Source organism: Brachyhypopomus gauderio, chromosome 14, assembly GCF_052324685.1.
Source record: "Brachyhypopomus gauderio isolate BG-103 chromosome 14, BGAUD_0.2, whole genome shotgun sequence".
NCBI classification, from domain to species: domain Eukaryota; kingdom Metazoa; phylum Chordata; class Actinopteri; order Gymnotiformes; family Hypopomidae; genus Brachyhypopomus; species Brachyhypopomus gauderio.
In genome coordinates, this window is record NC_135224.1 from 9,690,729 (window position 1) to 9,714,593 (window position 23,865).

Genomic DNA, 23,865 nt, shown 5'->3' on the forward strand with positions numbered 1-23,865 from the left:
GCAATTCCCACCTGGATAGAAACAGATGAAACCCCCCCCCCCCCCCTCCCTCCCCCCCCAGCTGTTTGATTAGTGTTTGTGTCTATGTCACATCCATCACTGACTGAGTGGCGTGCATTTATCTAATTCTGATTTATTCCACAGGCACTAATGGCTCTTAGTTTACAACCCTGTGTTCATTGTTTTGCCCAGACGCTGTTTGACTGGTGCAGTTGAAACGGCCCAACGCCTTACTTTTCAAAGCTCGTTGTGTTGCCATAATGATGCCTATAGCATGAGCCCCATGTTTTCAAAATAGAGCACCAGCCATACTGGTAATGGTACTACATCCCTCTAATGGACAGACAGACATAAACAACGGCAGAAGATGGTTTAAGGAGAAAGACTCAGATGTTTCCTTTGGTTAAGATTTGAAAATTTTGCTTCAAGTCTCGCTCAACTACTTAATTATCACATCTATAACAAACCGAGAAAGAAATGCCTTGACAACAAAAGAGGCACCTTTGCCATGACAATGAGAGGCACCTTTCAGAAGGAATTCAGAACTATACTCTTTAGGAACTCAGACACAGGAAGTCAAACAAATATTCAGATGATTCCTAGAGAGGAAACACACAGGGAAGAGAGCAGCAGAGATAGAGGCACGACTACGTTCAGTTGTTTGTGCAAGTGCATTAACAATGTCGTAAAACGGCACATCTCAGGATTTCTCATATAACTGCCATCTGGTGCCACATAAATCTGTCAGGAGTGCCGTGGTTCATGAGGAGAACGCAGCAGCGTAGCCGAGGAGAATAATAACACGTCCTCCGACAGCCACCGAGCTCTCATTCCAGCCTCAAAGGCATGTAGCTCGTGTATGTACTAAAGTAAGCCATCAACATGCTAGCCTAGGGTTTAGATGTAAGGACTCTCTCAGGCCTTGGTGAGGTTGACTGGACCGAAATGATCAGTCTCTATTACAACGAAACCCTAGATCTCTTGTGTGTGTGGGGTTTTTTTTAGGGGTGGGTGGGGGGTGGGGGGGGGAGGGGGGTTGCTAATGTAATATTGCTGTCCATCAGAGTGCTTTTTTATTTCTAAAGAATGGGGTTGTCCAAGGTCAGTAGGAAATTAGGAGGAGTGACTCGAGCCCTTTCAGTGTGCCATCTGAGGTTTCATTAATCTGTCAATATTCCAATAAAACGCGGATCAGGATTAGAGCTGAATGCAAAGGAATATTTTAATCAAAGCTATTTGCGACATGCCGACCAAGCGGATGGGGTCTGGGTAGCGCTGTACTGTAACCATAAACCTGTGCTGTGAATTTACACCAAGCGTCTTTGTTGTTCTGTACAGGTCTGACACCACCAACCACGCCTCCTCACAAAGCCAGTCAAGAGAACCTTTTCAAAGTATCACTCAAAACCAAGCTGTCTTCATGCTCCTCTTCAGCCTTGACATGCAAGAGGGCTAGGCTGAGCACTGGAGGTCCTTGCCCTCAGCCAGCCAGTGGCCCAGACAGGAAAGGGCCCAAGCAGACTGAGCTCTACGCCCAGCTGAGCAAGGCGTCCAACGCCCTGCCTCTGGGAGGCTCGGAGGAGCGTCGGGGCAAGCGGGCCACGCCCCGCGTCTTTGGCGACCATGACTATTGCCAGTCCTCGAGCACAAAACGAGACGGCGGCTCCACCGTCCCCACCGTCGCCGGCCCGGCGGGGGGCCAGCATGCGGAATGTAAAGACTCAGCCGTGCTGCCCTCCTCCGTTCCCGCGTCCTCTTCGTCTTCCGACTGTCCCTCATCTTCCTCTCTGGCCAAGCAGCTGCACGCCGGCGCCCCGCACGCGTTCCTGGAGGCTTGTACGGACAAGGGGGCAAGGGGCCAGGACCCCGGCCCCGCGTCAGACGCCGAAGCATCCGCGGAGCTCGTCGGCTCCGCCGGCAGGAAGCCTCTGTGCGACCAGGAAATACGGGACGAGCTCAACAAGCACTTCGGCAACCCCCAGCAGGCCTTCTTCAGCGAGGCCGAGCAGAGAGGCTTCCGGCCGGCAGACGAAAGCGATTCGGGAGACGAGCGCTACTCCCCTTTCGGGGGCTACATGCACCCGGGTCTGCCCGACTTCGATGGACTGGAGGCGGGCGGCGAGCGCTTCCTCTGCCCGTGGGAAGGGACTCCTCTGGAGCTGCTTTTGGAGAGCTCCGCCTCCTGCTCCCCGTCCAGCAGCTCGCCGTCCCGGGGCTCCGTCTCCCCGCCCTCCACCCTGCTGTCTCCGCGCCACTTCCGCCGGCCGCGGTCGGGCTCGCGATCCAGGTCTTCCTCCCGCCACAGACGCAGGTCCCTGTCCAGGTCCCCCTACTCGCGCTCGCAGTCTCCCGACAGCCGCTCCCCGTCTTGGTGAGTACCAGCGGACTGCCGCTTCGCTCTCGCTCCCGCCGCCTCTGTAGCTTTCTGGAAATGAATACGCGCAATTCAGTAAAGGACACGTAGGGAAGGAAAATCTCTTCCCTGGGCTGTCATGAGAAATACCCAGAATGAAAGTGTCTCAGCACGACCACTTAAGGCCAGACAGCTGACGGTGCACATCTTGAAAGGAGAGTGACTCGTTACATGCTGGACAAAGGGCCTTGGCGTCAGGAGGTAGACGGCAAAATGCACTTTGAGCGTTCTTGATCACGGAGCCTTGACTTGGCTTATGCCATCCAGCTGAAACTTGTTATGATACATGAGTTGCACCCACTGCATTTGCCGTGGCAAACTTTTAACACTGAATAAACCCACTTCAAAGTTGTTAAAGCGCACAGACCGTTGGTTAACAGTCTTCCTGCATCCATTCGTTCCCACATATTAATTCATCCTTTGTTCAACAGAGATTTTGTCACATTGTCTTGATCACATGAATATATTTCAATATCTACCAAGCCTGTAGTGAGAATGTTTTGAAGATTTCCTAGTTGTGAACATCGCTGTGTCTCCCCTATCCTGTCTGTCTCCCCTATCCTGTCTGTCTCCCCTATCCTGTCTGTCTCCCCTATCCTGTCTGTCTCCCCTATCCTGTCTGTCTCCCCTATCCTGTCTGTCTCCCCTATCCTGTCTGTCTCCCCTATTCTGCCTGTCTCCCCTATCCTGTCTGTCTCCCCTATCCTGTCTGTCTCCCCTATCCTGTCTGTCTCCCCTATCCTGTCTGTCTCCCATTGGACGAGAGATCAGCCTGTGTCACTGTTGGATGAGGCTTTGTTGTTTTTAGTGGCAGCTGTTATTTTTGCTCATCAGCATTAGCCGCTCGGGGGCCCCGGGAGATGAAAGCGACGAAGCCTTTTAAAAGCCATTACATCATCACAGGGAAGCCGGGGAAGGGGGGGGGGGGGTTATTTACAGGGCCACCTTTGATTTCACAGCGGAGGATAGAGGGTGTGCGCAGAAAGGGGATTCTCCAAAAAACAACGTCCCCCGTTCTTGCAGTGGGGCACCGCCCCTACCTACTGCCTAATGAAAGAGATTGCTTCCCAAGTTCGTGAGATTGGATAATTGCTGCTTTGTGTTTGATGTCCCAGAAAATCTGTTGTTTCATCATGGCTCATCGCATGTAGAAATGGTGTCGCATGTAGAAGTTCAAAGCGCGAACAAGCAGGGATTTTATTCCAAACAGACCCCCCTCTGCAGTGGATAACATTGCCATTTATATTTAAACACAGTCTTTTTGAAACTTCGATGGTGTTTTAAGGGTAAATGTGCTGTCTACTGTGATGGGTGACAGCACACCTGCAGTACGGACAGTTTACTTTCATGCAGTGTAGAGTGTGTCTGTGTCAGTGTATGTTAAGACCCAGTATAACCCATTTGTCCTTGTGTTTGAGGAGTGTACAAAAGAGAGGATATTCTGTGGGAAGTAGGTGACCTGTAGGATGTGGTTTTTTCATGCTCACTTCTGTCTCGACATGCAGGTCTCGTCACACTGTTGACAGCAGCACTTTCAAATCCAGGAGTCACAGAAGCCCTCAATCCCAGTCGCGCTCTGTTCTTGGTCGGAGGCCCAGGTAAACATCTAACCAAGCGTCGCTGCATTACTACAGTGTTAGCAGCCACTGCTGCTCCTTTAGAGTTTCAGCCATTTGCAGATCAGAAGGAAAGCTCCACTTTTGGCTACAAAGCTCAGCCTAAGCAGACAGTAATGGCATACGACGCTGTGCTGACAGAAGCAGCTGCCCGATTCCTGACATGACCCCTCAAGAGTCCCACTTACAGGAGACCAGGAGATGCCTTCATAATGTGTTTTTTTGTCCTCTTCACTCGAGGGGGGAAAATGGATTGGGGGGCAAGGGGGAGGGACTTAGTTCATTGTGATGTCACAATTTCCTCACACCACCGATAGAGCATGTATGTGGGACCAGTGCAAGAACATGTAGGTGCTTGACAGCTTTTGTGACATGCAATTCCCTAACCCCCCCCACCCGCTCTCTCTCCACATAGGTACGACAGCTACGAAGAGTACCAGCATGAGCAGCTGAAGAGGGAGGAGTACCAGTGGAACCACGACAAACAGGAGGGTGGAAGATCTGAGCAGAGGGAGAGCCAATGGAAGCAGGCTATGGTGAGTGGACACGCATCATCCACCTCCAAATGACATCATTTATTTATGACATCATCGTCATTTATTGCGGCCGGGTCCCCATCGTCTCGCAGATTTGACGCGGCTGTGTCCTGGTCCTCGTGGGGCGGCCCGCACCCCAAGAAGGCTCCGATTGCTCTCTTGCTATTGCTCAGCGAGGGAGCGTTTGCCGAGCTGGCAGCCTGAACCGCTCAGGCTACCTGCGTTCCCTCTTTATCAGCCGTTTGTGTGTTTCTTACGCCTCCGCGTCCTCCTCAGAGTGGTGTCGGATCCTATTAATCACACCACAGGGTAAATACTATCGACCAGACAGCGGGGGCGGGGGTTATGGTGGGCGGGAATAATCACGTTTAAATAAGACGGCTCAAATCAAAGCTGCGAAAACAAGACTCTGCTTTAGAGCAGGTATCTCTTTTAAATAGTTTCCTTCGACAAAATATCAGGCCGTCCTGCCATTTGTGCCTGATGGAATTGTGAAATGAGACAGGTTTCCAGCTCAGTCTTTTACTGATAAAAGCATGCGTCAAATCTTTGCAGGCGTGATTTGGCCTTGCCATTATCTTCCTGCCCCCACACACCTCCCTGTCGCCCCTGACCAACCCCTTTTTTCGGGAGGCAGACGATTATGGGTAGCACAGGCTGAGCTGTCAGAAGCGGTTTGGGGGGCCGGGGCATGTGAGAGCTTCATATGAAACGCCAGCCTCCAGGTGTCATCTTTAAAACCTTGCCGCATTTATCAGCTGTCAGCAAACGAAACCACCAATTCAGCAAAACGCTTTTGTCTTTTGTGGTAACGTGGCGGCGGGGAGCGCGGAGATGAGGAGCAAACAGGGACTAAAAAAAGAAAACGAAGTCGCACGCTCCGCTTAATTTGTAATGTCTTGCCTCGTCGGAGGAAAGAGTCGCGCTGTGACCGGCAAAACTGCGTCGTGCGTCATGGGCCTGCCATTAGCTGGGTGCCAGGCAATTGATTTACATGTGTAAGCTGCAGTGGGCCTGTGGATATGACTCTAAATTATAAGTATTTGTAGATTTTTCAGTGAGCATAATGACACGCGAGTGCATAAATAAATAATGTGGGTAATACAACAGTAGCCTGAGGCTTGCACTGTGTCTTATGATTAGCAAACAGAAGTAAATGTCTCCAACGTATATATTCAGCCTAGTGAGGTCTCCAAGCTCTGCCACTCTGCACTGTTGCCTTATCATTCTCACTCCTCTGTGGAACAGCGGGACAGTTGGTTTCACCTGCACGTCTGAAGAACATGGAGCTGTAACTCAGAGCTTACTGGGACTTGACCACAATTTGCTGGGTCACTCTGAGAGATGTAGAGTGGGGTCGGGCTGCTCGGCCGTCTTTTCAACTTTTTGCACACGACGTAGACGGCAACAGGGTTGGGGTTGGGGCAATATTCTGTGGTCGGGCAAATGAGGTGCAGCTCGGTATTCAAACAAGCAGCCATCGTTGTTTCATAAAAGATCCATAAAGGACCCGTGTTAAAGCTGGGGAGAAAAGATCAGGTCTGGTCTTTTTTCTCACTCCCTTTTATCTGATGTTAGTACTTCTGTGGTCAGTCTTTAGTTGTCATAAACTGGAATATTCTAGATGAGTTCCAGGGCTGTTCAGGGTCTGCCCCGATTGAATCTCACATCAGATAAGAGGAGAAGTTTAGCTGTGCACACACACACACACACACACACACACACACACACACACACACACACACACACACACACACACATACACACACACACGCACACACACACACACAAAAAGGAAATGATGAGCCTTCCAGTCTCTCTCTGTGTAGCACTCTCGGCTTTCCCACAGTGGTGAGTGTTAATTACAGTGATGGAGCGAGAGACCGAGAGCGCATCTAGAGGAGACAGAGGCCCGGGAGCCATGTTTTTCTAATCCTCCCCCCCTCTCTGCCTTGCTGTTAATGACCAGGAGGAGAGGCGGGTGTTGTACGTGGGACGTCTCCGGGCCGACAGCACACGCTCCGAGCTCAAGAGCCGCTTTGAAGTCTTTGGCGAGATCGTGGAGTGCGCTGTCAATTTGAGACCTGACGGGTAAGGCCTCTCGCATGCGTGTGGTTCCACATGCTCTGCGTCAGTTGGCAAAGAGGGTCAGTTTGCGTTTTTGTATGAAAAACATTATTTGGCATTTTCAGGCATACAGGAGACAGAACATGAATCCCTCTGAACCGTCATAGCTAATCATACAAAAGCCAGCTAGAAAACCAATTAATAGTCAAGTCAGGCAATACACAGGCCTCTCTTGAATACAAACAGGACAGAGTTGTTATGACCCCAAAAAAGAATAGAGAGACGTCACACTTGTATTGATTCCAGTTTTGCATTTATATGTAAACGCACGAGGAGTCCCCAGACGCCTAAGACTGATGCTCCATCTTCTGTTCCTGCCGCAGGGACAATTTTGGCTTCATCACCTACCGCTCCACCTGTGACGCCTTCGCTGCCCTTGAGAACGGCCACACCCTGCGCAGGGCGAACGAGCCTCACTTCGAGCTCCGCTTCGGAAGACAAAAGCAGTTCTGCAAATCGGATTACGCGGACCTGGGTGAGTACGGCCTCTCGGCTCTGCCTCGCATGCCAGCCCGGAGCCATCGCTGACAAAAGGCTTCCTTTCAAAGTGTAAGAAAATGGCTGCAAAGCAAAAGGTTTGAGCGATACCTTAAACTCCAGGGGGGATGCTTTCGCCATATCCCCTCAAGGCTGGTATCTTCCGCTTATGCGCCATAGAGGGGATGTAGAGTTCAGGCAGTCATCCTGATTTTGACCCAGGAATATAGCCATACACCTATATGTCTTTTAGCTATGGTAGCATCTTGAGGAATGCACGAGGTGCCTCATTACCAAGCCTATACCACTTTTGACAGTTAATCAGCATAGCAGTGATTCGGCGGAGCGAAAGACTTTGAAATGCCCCAGGGGACGGTTTGATACTGTACACGCGTGCATGCATTTTTCATGCTTTTGCCTCCCTGGGTGGTGAAGGGAGGGATGTAAAAGTGGAGTGAGAGGAGAGGAAGGCAAGGGCACATCTCACCAGCCTGCTCTTCCCACACGAGTCTCTGTCTGCTACCAGCTGCTGGGGGTGGGGTGTTCGACAGAGGCTGGATCGCCATGACACTGCTGCTGCACGTAGAGAAACAGGGGCAGGAGGTGAGGAGAGAGGGAGTGGAAGAACCGTAGATAAAGAGAGAGAGAGAATAAGAAAGTGGGAGAAGAGGGGTTGAGGGTGAGCTATGACTTGGAGGGCCTGATTTAATCAGCTCTATCTCCATCTCTCCATATCTTGCCTATTGTCCATCGCCTCCTGACTCCCCCTCTCTCTCCCTTTTTATCTATCCCTCTCTTTTTATATCTCTTTTGCTTTTGATTTTCAGTCCTCTGTTGCATATCTCTCCTGCTTCCCCTATTTCCATTCGCAATGCATTTCTCCCCAACCAGTCTGCCCCCACAGCCAAAACTCCCTCTCCCTGTCTCTCTGTCATCTAATGCTTTTACTGCCTGATGGAGCATTTTGCATTTTTTGTCATGCCCTGAGTTTTAAAAGCTTTTCTTGTACAGTGTCTACTGTTTCTGATTTCGGTCCATCTCATACATGGGCTCCATGTCAATGTGGGCTTCACATCCCAGATACCACACTTAGGAAGCAAGAAGAGAATGCAGAGAATAAGACTTGATGAGGCTACTTTTATAATGGATTAACAAGAGTTCCTCAGGGAACAGTTGTAGGTCCTCTTCTGATCATAACGTCTAGAGTGGAAGAGCATAAAAAACAGCCAGCAATGATCTCCTTGATGAAATGGGCAATTGTATTATTTGGGGGAGAGAAAGAGAAAGTGGGAGAACCCTAAGGAAAAGAGTAAACATATATGAGCTCTGGGAGATCCTGTTCATTAAGGTTAACGGAAGATAATTTGTTCCCGTTATAGTCGAGAGAACTGGGGACACTGGCAGTGACTTTAGTAGTTAGTCAATTTTCCATTATATACATTTATTTCCTACAGATTGTGAGCTTAGAGATGCATACTGGTAGGGGATGCTGGGAGGATTTGTGTCTGCGTCCCTGATGCCTGCGCAGTTCGGCGGAAGGGAAGAAGAGCACTTTCCTCCAAATAATGAGCACATTACGGTGCATTTCAAAGGTTGAGGGTAAGGCCAAAGGTATTCAGATGGTAGTATAATATGTCCTCCAGAGCCGAGCGGGCTGGCATTTGTTACTTTAAGGGCCATATGGTGAAGCATTGTGTTTAAGAGGCTTCCTCCGTCCTGCAGGAAATGGATATGGGGACCTTCATTTCGCCTCTTTTCAGAAAACCAAGGGTGTTGTGCCGAGTTTGGCTCAACAGCAGAGACACTTCCAGACTAAGACAGGGGGGTGGGGTGACTTGAGTGATGCTCCACCCGAGTGGTGCCCTCCTCTCAAGCTGGGGGCTGTCTTTTTGCTCTCTCCTCCTTGTTTTCTGAGACACTGTCCATTAGTTCTAAGTAGAGCGCAGAGGCATCTTTCATCCTTCAAGGTGCGCGACGTGACACAGTCCTCCCCTTAGCCATAGTATTAGATCACGACTGGCATCTCCTGCCCGCCACGGCCAATCCCATTTCTCACACAGCTCAACCATGCCGCCGTCCGTGTGGGGGCCCCCATTTGTGAAGCGGCCTGCCACCGGAGATAAGACAGCCGCATTTATTATCTCAGCTACCAATCATAATGCACGCCTTCTGATGACTGGATCCTCATTTTTGGCAGCGGATTTGATGGGGGCGTTTTTTTTATTTTATTTGTGCTCAGACACAGCTGAATTATTTAAAAGGGCATTTTAGATAATCTGCAGATCAGGAGATGTTTGTAAGATTACAGCATAGGGTCCATCAAGCCAAACGCAGAAGACGTGAGCTTCTGATGTGCAATGCCTCTGTCCCCTCCATGATTCTGTGATATCAAAGTCCTTTCTGCATTCAGGACCACCTCCTAGGTACTGCTGCAAAACAAATATGCAAAGACGTCACGGCAGGTTATTCCACAGAGAGGAAATAACAGAGGTTAATTAACGCAACGGAAAGTGCAAGAAAATGGCCATGAGGCAACCTTTTTCTGCCGGGCGCTGGTGACAAATTCTGTCGATATCTCCCTCTTCTTTCAGACTCTCATTCTGACGACTTTGATCCAGCTTCTACTAAGAGCAAGTATGACTCTATGGATTTCGACAGCTTGTTGCGTGAGGCCCAGTGCAGCCTGAGAAGGTAACGCGCTTCACCACATCTGCTGGCTACCAAGAGAGGATCTGTGATACCTCACCGCCGTTTCGGTCTTCTGAGCACGAGACTTCTAGAAGTTTTACACATAAGAGCAACGTCTGTATAAAGACGGAGAGAAATATACGAATTCACGCATATATAGAAAGATATATATGTATATCTAAAAAGCAAAAGTTTACATGAACCTAGCTGCTGCAAAGCTGAGGTGAGACATTACTTGTGGGGATAGCCAATGAAACTTTTGAGAAGTGCACAGGTGTGCGTGTGCTGCTGTTCGAGACGGTGATCTCCACAAGAATTTTCTCCAAGCACTGTTCCAGTCTCAGCACTTTGAGGGATGATAAGGTGCAGCCTGTTCAGTCAATTTTTATTTGATTTCTTTCTTTTTAGCCTTTTTTATTTAACTTGGTATTTGGATGTGGTGTTACAATATTGTTAAGACTATGGGATAAATATCAAGATAATATTGTCTACATTTCTGGGGAAAATAATGTAGTCAGATATTTACAGATATTAAATGGAATATTTTTATTTTGTGTACATATCAAGGCAAAGTTCTTTATTTGTTACAGCTATGCACTGTAAAATGCAGCCTTTTTAAGATTAAACTTTCTTAATTGAGAATGTTGATCTGTAGTCATTACAATGATGTGTAACCAACATGACAATGTGGTTAGGTAATGTGATATGATTGTAAAAATGTGTATGGAGATCGGTTGCTCTTGGGGGGAGCATGTGAACAGATTTTCTTTTTTTTTCCCAAAGACTTTTGTTTTAAAATGTCATTAGCCATGTATCAGCGTTCTTCTTACCCAGCTTATGTATGATACATTTTAATATTTTGTCCATAACTGTATAAAAGAAAAGTCCTATCACTTTTATTTTGAAGGAATTTTTGAAAGCAATTAATTAATTTCTCTGTGTACCAATCATTTTTATTGTTCTCATTTTGATAATTCACTTTTACTGAGAGACGATTGCTCTTCGTCAGACACAGAGAAACTCCTACTCATTTTTCATGAGGAAAATAGGTATTTATTTCAGTATTTCGATCAAAATATTTAAACGTGCCATCACATATGATGAGCCTTAAAAATTCTGCTATTTATATTGTTTGATTTATTATTTAACACTCACTGAGAAAGATTTACAAGTAAATGCTGAATGGAAATATCATTTTCCATGCCTTTCAGAAACAAAAGCATTCATATAAACAAAGTCGTTCATCTAATCGCTGTGATCACAGTTAGACAGTGAACTGTGTTGCTCCAGAGCGGTTTCTTTCAAAAAGGGATTTGTCAGGTGGTCTGCAATCATATCAGATCTCCAACTCCTGTTTTTCAATTCTAAAACACATAAAGCAATAAACTCATTTTGCAGGTATTTTACTGTACCACGATGAATCTGTCTCCTTGCTCCTCACACGCTTGGTTATGTGAATGCCAAACTAAAGTTTACAGTTTTCTTTCCTGAATTTTTTAAAAATCTTGTATTTGATGTAAAAATACATATAAATAAATATATATATATATAAATATATATATATAATACTAATCTTCACATTATTCACAATAATTATCAAAAGAGTAATAATGAAAGACAAAATATGTATCAAAAAAAGGTAAAAATAAAAAGCAATAAATTATTTTTCAAAGTTGTATTTTAGCTCATGTTGTTGTATGGTTTGACCTGACCTGGTACCCATCCTCTGTCTAAACGTGGGCACTTCATTCCAGTGACTTAGTGTATGTCACCACACTGTAGCTGAGGAAGTCCTATATCGTGTATGTACTGTCCATGAGACTTTAGACATACGCATCTTTTCGAAGAAGGAAGAACAAAACTAAGAAAAATACTACATTACCACTGACCTACGGGTAATAAAATAATGATGATAAATAATAATAAACATTATTTATATAGTACATTTCATACATTAATAATGCATCTCAAAGTGCTTTAAAATACAAAGTAAAACATCTGGGAAAGAAGATGAAAAGGTCATCAACAAATAAAACAGACAGATAATAGTAATTAAGAAAATTGCAGAATTCTGACTGAATTCTATTTGCCAGAGTACTTGTCCACTTCTGTATGGGCAGATCAGTTTCTCTTTGAATGTTATGCTGAATGAAAAAGGCTTTTGTTTTGATACAAGCCTTTTTAGGAAACACCATATCACATCAGAAAAATTAGCAAAGCCAAAATGCCCACCAGACATCGTTCTTCTGTATAAGGCAACCTTGTGGTTTGAAGTATAATAAATGACTGATTTCTAGTGAGAATAATGATAATAATAATAATAAAAGTCTCTTTTCAAAAGAGTGCAAGACCTTTTGTATTAATCACAGAACAACTTTCATGAAGTAAGACTGTATAGGTGAGACCACATCTCCAAAAAGAGGCAATATATGAAGGGTGAGAAAAAAACCCTTCCTTGTTCTGTCTGTAGTGTTCTTTTTTCTGCACAGAGCTTGGGTAATAGTGTCACGTCCCATTTGATATGTGGCTTTTAATCATTGTGATATATATATTAAAAAAATGCTTTGTAAATTGCTAGAGTAGCAATATATTACAATCCCCAGCAGGGGGTTTTGAGTGTGTGACAGTTTTTACCAATGTGAACTCCTGAGGGATTTGACACTGCTGTAGATGTTTGTTTGTGACTGATCATGTTTCTTTTGGAAGGACAAGACGTGTGTCGTGCGTGAGTATGAATGAGAGTGGATACGAGTGGCTATACTCATTATACTGGGAATGGGGGGGGGTGTGTTGTCTTTTTTTAATCTTTGTTTTTCTTTTGGTCCTCTCCATGTTGCCTTCTGCCGAGTCCTACCAATGCCTTTGTGGTTCTACCTGTTGTACTCTCTTCCTTGTGAATTTTATTTTTATGTGCAATTCTCATCAGCCTCACCATGCCAATAAAGGGAAATGTGTTTCAAAGAAACGCACTGGATACCCCTAACTTGGTCCTCTCCTTTCTTCCTTTTGGTTAACTACATTTATTTGAAAAATCCACCCTCAGGAACTGTGTTTGAGTAGTTGGATTCCTTTGTAAGTATTTGTCTAGAAGTAACTTTACAGTGGAATTTTCTTCCTTAATGAATCCCACAGAATGAAACATCTACATATAGGTTTATTTCAAATTGAACTGTGGCAGTAGCATTGAATTGTCCATAGTTGTCATTAGGTAGTTATGCTGTTGTTGACGGCTCACTTGCGGTGACGGTTATTTTGGGCTGATGTTTATGTTTTTGCCAACTCTGCACAAGCCAGGGAAATGAACGCCACTAATCCTGCAGTGGCTGTTTGCTAACATACAGAAACGGTTCGGACGGGTTTTGCATATGAATTAAAACAAAAGCAAAAATCCCCAAGCTTTAAAGAAGCCGATATGTCTTCGGCTGTAACGTGCTACATCTGATACCATATCTGTCTGGCTGAAATGTAATACCATGCTATTATTATTCAACCTGTAAGCGAATCTCATAGTGAGGGTGAATAACCTTTTCTCTGCTTTGAGAAATATGGCAGGAGTAGGCATTAAATTTTAAAGCTGAGGGATCCGATTGTATTTTTTTTTTTCATTAATGCAGCAGTTTAGCCCCAGAGAAAAGAGCTGTTTCTTTCATTTTGGCTCGGTAGCCATACACTGGCAGGAGGTCTCCCCATGTTGCCCTTTCCACACAATGGAACTGGGACTCCACTTCCCTGCAATCCCACTGCATGATAAAGAGACCCAGCATCTGATCCTCCACTCCATGTCTTTTAGTCACCAAGTAGTGTGGAACCAATCAGGCAGCATTTGTGTGCAGTTCTTCACCAATCACCTACTAGCTCTTTTGACTGCATCAATTAGCTGTCAGTAGGGATGGGAGGACACTGGGTACAGCAAATGCGATGGATGCACGGATCTTAATACCATGTCACGCGATTTGCAAATGCGAACCACGGTGATCAGAGGAAACAGACACAGATCGAGGCATGAAAATTAGCCCACGTCGGTGCCATGAAACATCCTGGCACAAGAAAAAAAATGGTGAGCGGGATGTTTGTGAGCTGAGCCGGCGTTCTTCCAGCTTGCTTGGTTTCAGGCGTCATAGGCACAGAATCCCAAGCCCAGGCACTTATTCCTCTTTCTTTTTTTAGAGAGCTACACTGTACAGTCTGTTTGTTGGAAACAGATCGTACCAGTTTGTTAGAAACACCAAGCTTGCAACTTCTAGGCCACTATACTAGGTACACCAATCTTATAGGTCCAGTTTAATAAGTGTACAGTTATGGACGGCAGACCACCTCTTCACGTGATGTTCGTCAACCACCCTCTTACCGTTCACAGTTTTTGAACACAATTTACTGCTTTCTGAAAATTTCTATTTTCAATTGGGTACTATTGGATTACGTCTCAAACTTTACGATAGTCCAATAGCTACTAAACCAGCTATTTTCTAAAGCAGGTATCACCAAATGGCGGACCGCGGTCCGGATCCGGACCCGAACGCCGTCCTGTCCGGACCCAATCACATTCCTGATTAACTGGATACGGACCCAAATGCCAAAACAATTTTAACGGGAGACTATATTTTAAACCGGAGAATTTATTTTCAGACGTTACGATCACCACCCATTTGAGTGTTACGTTCGCCCCCCCGCTCAACAACTTTCGTTCGCCACCCCCCCCCCCCCCCGCTCAACAACTTTCCTTTCGTTCGCCACCGCGGACCCGGACCTAAGGTCTGAGCTATCTGCCAAAAATGGACCGCGGAAAGATTTAATTGATTACCCCTGTTCTAAAGTGTCACATTGTCAGAACCGTTCCAGTGCACTGAAACTTTGGATCCTGTAAAATTCCCACAATGCACTGGAAAAAAACCAGTAAGCACTGTTACTCATTACTCACTCTCTGACAGACACAGCAGTTTCCGGTTGGATTTTCAGAGTTTTTAAAATAGATAAGGACTTTGCAACTTTGCCTTTGTGTTGTCAAATATATTTAACTAAAGGCTTTCTTACCTAGTACCAGTCATTTTAATGTTATGTTTGCCTGTATAGGACATGTGTACTGCCAAAGCAGTCAGTGCAAATGACTGCAGCCAGAGCAAATGATCGCTAAACATTATAGTTGCTGGACCACTTGTGAAATAAAAGTTTATAATTAAACTCAATAATTGTTTTTTGTTTGTGTTTTGCATTTCAGATTCCCTAAGAGGTTTCATCATTTAATACATTTGCTATCTTAACTGATGAAACGCTAATCAAAAAATAGAACCTAACAGTAACTTGATGGCCTGAATATGCTGAATATGAGTGAAGTAAATGGGGGAGAAAATGATTAAAACCTTTTAATCCTGTTTATTGGAGGCCCCACACTTGACCTTTGCGCCACAGGCTTTAGCCTATATGGTTAATCTGGTCATGCATGTGGCTAATGCTAGTGAGTGTGTTTCGTCCCATAAAGTGTTACGTCCACATAGTGACAAATTCGCTGTTACATGACCAACATATTCATTACTTTAAAAATGGAGAGCCATACGCCAGCAGGTCCCATACCACCCCAAAATGCTGTTCCGCTGTTCCTTGGCTCGGCGACGTAGTAAATGTTAATTCATTTGCTTCTTTACTGGTCGGATTCAACAATAAAGGAAGAGAATGAGGATCAACCTCGGTGCAGTCTTCTGTTAAAGCTCGACTGCAAATCCCCAGACCATGGTAGGACAGCGTTCTCACATATGGGAACAGCACTTACAGAATTCCTTGGTGCACGTTAGTTCGAACTGTCCCGTCAATGTTAATGCCATAGACATTCACATTCAAATCAGTGGGGCTCAATCCGAAATGGCATACTTAAAGAGTATGCACTAGCTTTCAATGCAGTACATTATGCTCAACCGTTAAAGCAGTTCGTTTTTTCAGTAAGCGACTGGGAAGTATGTATACGACCTCGAACATACTACGTTCGCTATTTCACCTATGTCATATGACATTTCACGATCATACTTAAATGCTTCAGTTGAATCATGGGATAGGACAGTGTGCTGCAATCGCATACTTCAAAATGGCTCCTGATTCATTAAGCCATTCATTAAACTTTTCGCTTACTGTTTAATGCATACTATGTACTCTGACATACTACCCTTTATCACATACTACTTTGGCGTACTGCATAGGAGGGAAGTACGGCATTTCAGACAGAGATTGGTTCATTTATTTTTTCAATCGCCTAATTAGAAACACATGGAATGTGTAAAATATTCTAGATCTGGTTAGCTTTCTGCTTAATGTATTTTATCATCAAAACGATTTCATGCTAACAAAAACCGTTAGGCTTACATTATTCATAGATTTGATATGCAGTGTAATGCAGCTGTGTTTCTTGCCAATTTAAGGTTGCTACAAAATCACACCTCTTATTTGTATTGGCCTATAGGCAGCAGCTTGGTCTAGTGTGGAAAGACCAACTGCTCATGAGATCTACTGTATAGTGCATAGGATTTCTTCCAGCTCCACTGAATGGAGGTAAGTTCTCTTGTATTTATGGCTGTGTTGTTGGGGTCTTCATTGTATTGGCTTTAGCCCCCTTCTCACCAACAACCTATTACAGATTCACTTAAAATAACTACCGCCAATCGTATCATCCGTAATTACAAGGGCATAAAAGGAAACCAGTTGGCTCTTAACAGTCAAAAGTATTTGCAGCTTCCAGAACAACTTCATGATCAAGCTGGAACAACAGCCCTCGTGCTTTGCCATTTTAAGCTTTAAGGAATATAATGAGCAACAGAAGGCAAAATATGATCCTTTCCCCAAAGTATCAACTTTTGGGACCAGAACGCATTCTTCGCTTGATAATTAATAACACCAGGCAAACAACAGCTGATTGAGCAACTCGATGCCATTCTAATTCACCATCTGGTCTGCCGCCAAACCACAACGCTAATTACCTCAAGCGCACCAAAGATACGTTTATTAATTAGAATGGCTTTAAAAAAGACATTTGGATAGTATAAAACAACAGTGAGGAGGAAATGAATTGAGGGCCAGATGAGTGCAGACGGCAGGCGCTACTGTAGGGAGGATGCGTGGAGCTCGGAGGAGAGCAGCGTGGCGGTGCGTTGCCCCTGGGCCAGCACAGGCCTTTCAGAATGCTGCACCGACACCACGGGAGACATCAGCACGTCAGCAGAAAGTCACGTGGCATGGTGACTGGGGTGACCGTGGGGACAGCCAGCTGACAGAGTCAGTTAGGATGGAAAGGAGTGGATGTCCTTTTTGTCAGTGCATTACCTGAGAGAGGTGGGGGAGGAGGCAGGGGGCGGGGGGTGTAGTACAAGAAAGAGAGGAGAAAGTGTAGTTGATGAGGGATTGACTCCAGAGGGGAGGTGGGGAAGGGAGGCTTCAATGGGGATGTGGGTAAATATTAACTTGAACTGGCATTACTCCTCATTGGTTTATGAGCTTGGGAAATGTCGCATTTTAATGAAATAATTATGTAGCTTGTTGCACTCACATTGAATAAAACATGCAAATGTAATGATGTGAAAGTATTTGCTATATCATCAGTAAGTTGGTAATTATCAACTGCCATCAATACTCATTAGTAAGTGATATTGGACATTCACATGGCCTGTAATGACATACACTGACAAGTCAGATGACTTAATTTGCACTTTTAGACAGCAGTTCACTGAATATTTCCACCCTAATGAGCTAGTGCTTTCACTTTAACCCAATAAACAAAACGTCAGAACTAAAAATAGCACAATAGAATACATTGTCGTAGGATGAACCGTGTTCATCTTTGCCCTTATAATGTGGGCAAAAGATTAATTTTTAATATGCTTCACACATGGACTGAACTTTTCAACATTAAGATCTCAAGTATTCTCAAGATATTGGCATCCTGTAGTCTTTTGCTTTACACTGTGAAAGTCTGGGGTCTGGTATGTGTGATAAATGTCCAGGCATATTAGTGTTGCTTTTTTATGTGAAACTATGTTTGTGTTTATTTGAAAATGTGTATTTCATTTTATTGTTTTATTTTCATTTTCCTGTAGGCCTATCTGAAAGGACTTTCTTGTGGTCAGTGATCTTGCATATTGCAACCCAGTCCTGTCTTTTTAAGGTGTCTTTATGCTCCTGTCTTTTTAAAAAAACGTATGTGTACTAATGAGTCCAGATTCCTGTTATAATGTGAACACAGCAAAGTCATATACCTTCTCTAAAAAAACGTGGGTTGTCACCCTAACCCACACACACGCACATACACACGTTTACCTCAGATTATTTCAGATGAGGTTAATTTGGGGTATTAATCAATGTAAAACACGGAAGTACCAGCAGTATCAAGTTTGCGTTCCTTAGCAACGCGTTTACAAAGTTTCCGCGTTCTTGACTTCCGCCGTCGCCCTGCTTCTGATGTATCGAGCGAAGCGAAGAAGTTTTCCGTGTTCTTGCAGAGAAGGTCGTTGGGCCAGCCCAAAAACTAGACCCCTGAAAGCAAGCCAAGAGTTGCACTGGTGTCTTTCAAATTAGCATTGGACGTGAATACCATTCCCAAGCAGATCAGATGGTGTGAAGGACAGAGCTGTCTCCCGTTCAACCACAGCACTCCCCCACTGTCACAGGCCCGCCGCTAGGCCTTGTGGTTTCCACACTTTATCATTGAAATTAATAGCCCTCAAACCAGTTTTATCACACACAGTCCCTGGCCTAGCTTTAAGCAAAAGCGTTGTCAGTGCTATGGCTAACGCAACCGCTGCTCCTATGCAAGGTCAGCTGCAGGAGGGGGAAATAACACCATGGAACAGGGACTACTGGTTGGGGATGTTTTTTTTTTTTTTTTTAAAGAGCTGTTTTGTGCTTATTATTGTTCAGTTCAGCAGATAATTTGAATTTCTTTATTACTGAATTAATAATTCATCCTATCTGTTGTGCTGCGTTATCCATAGCCAGGGGAATTGCTAGAACTGAGACGAGTATTGCCCTAAAAGAATCATTTTTGAGGCAATTTAGTCTGGTGCAATCGCAAGCCGCCACACACAATGACGACTTCTGTCTTAAACCAAAAATTCTAACAAGATACATATTGTACACAAAGAAATTTATCGTGATGTTTGCCCTGGCTCTTAAATCAATACTCTTCTCTTTTTTGTAAAAAAAAAAAAATCTATCATAATGTGACATAACAGAAGAATAAAATAAATACTTCGTTATACTGTCACCGCAGCAGAACAAAAGCGAGTACATAGGTTATCGGGAAGCTATTTTTACAGTGGCCCGAGAGTCGGGCAGAAGAGGCGAAAGGGGGGGATTTTTTTCCCCCTTTGTCGTGGTGGCCGTTCGGGACCGTGAAACGGCGCGCGTTAATCATCCAGACAGCAGAGACATTAACTGTGCATGAAGCCAAGTCTCCGGACGTCACACGGCAGTGTACTCTCCTCAGATAGAGGCGAGGGCAGGGCAGCAACACAGGGACTCACACACTGCTGCTGTTGGCCCGAGTGCTGCCGTAGCTTGCAGCAAATCCGCTCGGCCACGTTGGCCGTCTCGCCGTGGGGACGCTGATGGAGGACTCGGCGCTCGTAAACCTCGCGATTTCCGTCCGTTTCCGACTAACGTCGTCTAAAAATACTGGCAAATGTTGCCAGCAAATCACGCTCCCGCATTTATGCTTCTTGTATATATGGCAGCGACACTGCTGATGGGTACATTTGTTAAAGTAACTGCGTCTTTTTGAACACGTCTATTGTTTGAAGCCCTTCATACCTGTGGGGAGCTGGGTCACGCCTTTTGTGTGTATTTTCGGCATCGCTGATTTGCCATGACCTACTTGGGAAGTTGGAAGGTAGAGTCCACGAGCCTAGATGCGTGGAGTGCTATCATTTTTTTTTAAATGATCACAAATCCTTCATAGTCTGGATTGCTAACAGCCATACTTCCACTACTCTGCCATGCATGCCAAAATGACTCATCTTTGTAATGAGTACTGTACAGATGACTTTCGGTTAGTTGATTAATTCAAAAAGCTTTGGCTAAATTACAGCTCCACTGATAAGCCATTGCTCGCAATACGTATCATCCTTCTTTAGGTCAGTTTGAGACAGTAAGATAGATAATAGCATTCATTAGAAACAACCCAATGCCCTAAATGTGCCCATGTCTGTGGCATTTTTTGCTCATTGTCAGGTGTATTAGCAGAGTTTTATGCTGGTGGCAGGTGCCTGTCAGGCTGACGGCACGTGCGAAAGAAGCGTCTGCTTTATGATGGATAGCTCCGCTGTCATGCTTTCGCCTTGGGGGCATCTTTCTCAGCTCAGTCTCATCACCTCTCCATTGCATTGGGAGAGATTCGGTAGCACATTCAGCACACTAATTTCACCTGAAACGAAATGACATGTCCTGAGCTTTTACTGTGGCCTGTGCATTTTAATTCATGATTTCTGTCTAACCACTCGAAGCGTAATGGGGTTCATTTATTTCCACAGGATACCCCCCAAATGCCATTCCTGTTCTCTTTCTTTCCTCTCATGTCTTTTTCCCCCCCGATGTGCCTTTCTTGCATGTTTCTCGCACAACCAAATGCATGCACACACACACACACACACACACACACACACACACACACACACACACACACACACACACACACACATACACATTAACACAGTTGGGTTTCTTATAGATGCAAAGCTGGGGATATATATATTTATGCTGGGGGGAGGGGGGCATTTGCAGATGTGATTAAACTGCAGTGATATACTCTTACAGGGCAGATAAGACAAGGTATGATGTTGTTGCCAGATTTGTTTTGGGCTTTAGATAATAGACTCTGCAAGCAGATTCAGTAAAGGAGCGCAGAGCCCTGTAATTGTCTTCACCACAGCCAGGGCTTCACTGAAATTCAAGTATTGAACTTTGCACACGGTGGAAAATGAATAATTCTCCAACTCAAATGAATGCAGAGATACTTCCTTATTCAGAGGCTAGGAAATGTCAAGAATGTGAGGTTTTTATGCTGCCTTAGCACAGTCAGGAAAATTACTTTCTGTGAGTTCAGAGAGTGGGAGCCTTTATGTGTGGATATGATTCTTGATTATGGTTAAAAAATAAATAAAAAATACCTTATTACATTTACCTATCACATCAAACAAACAGAACAGCACCATACTGTAAATGGATGCCATCAGTCACATGTTGATATGGCTTAGTAATACATTATGGCAGTATCTGACTGGAATTCGTATCCAGATAATGCCTCTTTTGCAAATGAAGCATGTTGTCTGAATAGCAAACCAACCTCATTTCCCTGTATGCCATCGCCAGGCATGAAGAAAAGAGAAGGAGAGAGATCAGCATGCGTTCATGGAGAACAGGAATGAAGGTGCTATGTGGCTTTTATGTTTCCTAATAAGCCCCCAAGGTGCTAGAACATTACAGCCTGACGTTTTACAACTGCCGATTGGCTGAACGCGGAGGTTCCAGTGGGGTTTTAGAACCTGGGAATATCCGTGTGGTATTACCATTCGCCTGCATATCCGATGCTAAGTTGTTCTTCCTCGTTCCTCTTTGTGATCATTCGGCTGATAAATAGGGGAGCATTCCTTTAGCAGAGAAAATGGAGTATGACTGGCATGCTAATGAGAGACTCTGGACGGTGTCTGTGTTATCCCCCAGTCTGTCTCTGCTGAGCTGATGTCTTAATCATGTCTTGGCAGGTAAGGGTGATCTGCTCTAAATGCACCGGGTATGTGTACAAGAGCCATTTACAATGACACATTTAGTGCCATTTAAAGGCTTGGGTGAAAGAGCTAAGGTCATTAGTTATGGGTACTCTTGGACAACAGCTGTATGTCAAGGTTATCTTCTGTTCTCTGACCATTTTTCCATAAATATTACCATTAAGTACCATAAGACAACTCATTTACAATTTGGAGTAGAGACATTGATCAAGAGGGGAACTTGATCTCCGGTTTTTATACCCGGTTTCTGCTTGAATGAGTAACTGGGTGAAGTTTTTCGATTGCGTTTGATGTTAGAACGCGTCTCCGGATTGTGCGCAAACACACCGACAGCAAACGCTGCCGCCGCCATCCCAGTCACAGCTAGGCGACAGCCTCTGTCAGTTCAGAGGTTGCCGCCGAACGACTGGGCCCCGGCGCTGTAGAGTGATGGGTCTTTCAGATCAGGTGACCCTAAAAGAACTCCTCGTCTCTTTGAGGTTTCCACTCACATGCTTTTCAGTGCGAACCAATCAGCTTTTGAATGGTAGGAGCTGGCAGACCACATCTCAGAATTTAGTCAGTCAAGCGTGACCATTGATTTGGTGCTCTTCCATGCTGGTAAAGTTGCCCTTTTAAGCTGATCGCAGACATGTTTTCGGAGAGCCTTGCAACTCGCTGAGCTCCTGCTTTCTAGTTTTCCTTCAGGCCCGAGGTTCGTGAAGTACGTTTCGTCGGTTCTTAACAGTAGGACTCCTCTTTCAGTTGTTTGTGTGTTTTAGAATGTACCTACAAATTAAATACAAATCTCCTCATTTCCATATATAGTACCACAGCACCATATATATCTGACTTTATATCATCAGATCCTTTGAATTACTCTTCTATTTAAATGCTCCAGATTGTATCACTACGGGTTCCTTTGGAATATTTAATCACACTTGGGACAGCATTCTTTTATGATGATTAGCATGTCAGTGAATCAACGAAACGTTCAAAATGACTTCAAGAGTGATTTAAATTCTCTTGTATAGTTTTGCTGAAATTGTTATTGGTTTTATATGGAAAAATAAGAGCCAATCAGTCTGTGAAGAGAGGTCTTGGTTTTGATTAAAAACACATCATCTTGTTATATCACTGCTAATGTAGCAAACAAATAAATTGTTCTTCATCATTACGGCCAGTGCATGAAGGCAGACTTCATAAAAAATGTGTTTCCACTGCAGTGCCATCCAACAGCATTAATATGTAAGTAGATGCATATCAACAAAAGGGCCATCAGCTGTATCAGCGCCGGTGGTTTGGAGAACGATCATCACAGAGCCTGAACAGTTTTGGTGTGCTTTCGGTTGCCCGAGTTTCAGCTTTACCATCGGCTCATAATGAATTCAGGTTGTTAATCCATTATTTATGCATTTTAATGTCGCCTAATGCTAATTCCCCGTAGTTTCATTAAAAGGCACCCGCAGATTAACTAAGCTACAGAAATCAATTTCTAAAAGCATCCATTTGCACCGTTTCATAAGTCAGCATGAGAAACGGGCATCCTTCAAGTTGCCTCGGCGGATGTGCTTATTTGACAATGCACATACACATTACTGGTCTGGGACCTGCGTGTTTAGTTCAATAGCTGCTATTAAGTAATAAAAGAGAAGCCTAGAGCGACTTCAGATCAGCAATAGCCTGAAACAGAGTTCAGATCGACGTGCCACTGCAGGTGCCGTCTCGTTCTCAGCCAGCCCGTATGACGCTTGTGCTGCGTTTCTCTTTATGGTTGTTCCACAGGTACATTCTGAATTGGCTAGTTTGTAATACAAAAGTGCCCTTTTACACACATATATATACACACTATAGTGTATGGTGCAGTATATAAGATCCTGCTTTGGATTCAACCTACAGTAAAAACCTACACCACAAAAATATGGTAGAAAAAGTCATTCCAGATGTGACTGTAAAGACATCATGTAATTGGCTTCCTGTGCTCATGAATTCTAGTACATTGGAGAACATTTTTTCTTTTGCAAGCTTTTGTACACACATGCACCCAGCGCATGCACACACACACACACACACACACACGCACCCACACACCCACAGTTGTTTGAGTTCTTCCCAGAATACATTCCACCATAAAATCAATCCTCTAAAAATATGTAGACACTTTGGATCAATGAGAGAGATCACTCACAGGTCTTTGTACAGTACCTTTAGAAAATAGGCTTTGGGTTGTGTCTGCTCCACAAATGCGCCGTGGCCTTGCTGTCTTCATGGAG

At 44.6% G+C, this 23,865-nt stretch overlaps 1 protein-coding gene across 6 annotated transcripts in view; it reads left to right on the forward strand.

The window, feature by feature from the left end:
• The window catches only part of ppargc1a (peroxisome proliferator-activated receptor gamma, coactivator 1 alpha), a 36,341-nt gene extending 23,501 nt beyond the window's left edge, over nt 1–12,840 (forward strand). For all 6 annotated transcript variants that reach the window (XM_076972398.1, XM_076972400.1, XM_076972399.1 and 3 more), the window contains 6 exons: nt 1,339–2,371; nt 3,919–4,011; nt 4,445–4,565; nt 6,535–6,656; nt 7,016–7,167; nt 9,761–12,840. In XM_076972398.1, the coding sequence (XP_076828513.1) occupies nt 1,339–2,371; nt 3,919–4,011; nt 4,445–4,565; nt 6,535–6,656; nt 7,016–7,167; nt 9,761–9,864 (1,625 nt within the window). In that variant the 3' untranslated portion in view covers nt 9,865–12,840. The remainder of the gene's footprint in view (nt 1–1,338; nt 2,372–3,918; nt 4,012–4,444; nt 4,566–6,534; nt 6,657–7,015; nt 7,168–9,760) is intronic.
• Nucleotides 12,841–23,865: the final 11,025 nt, after the last annotated feature.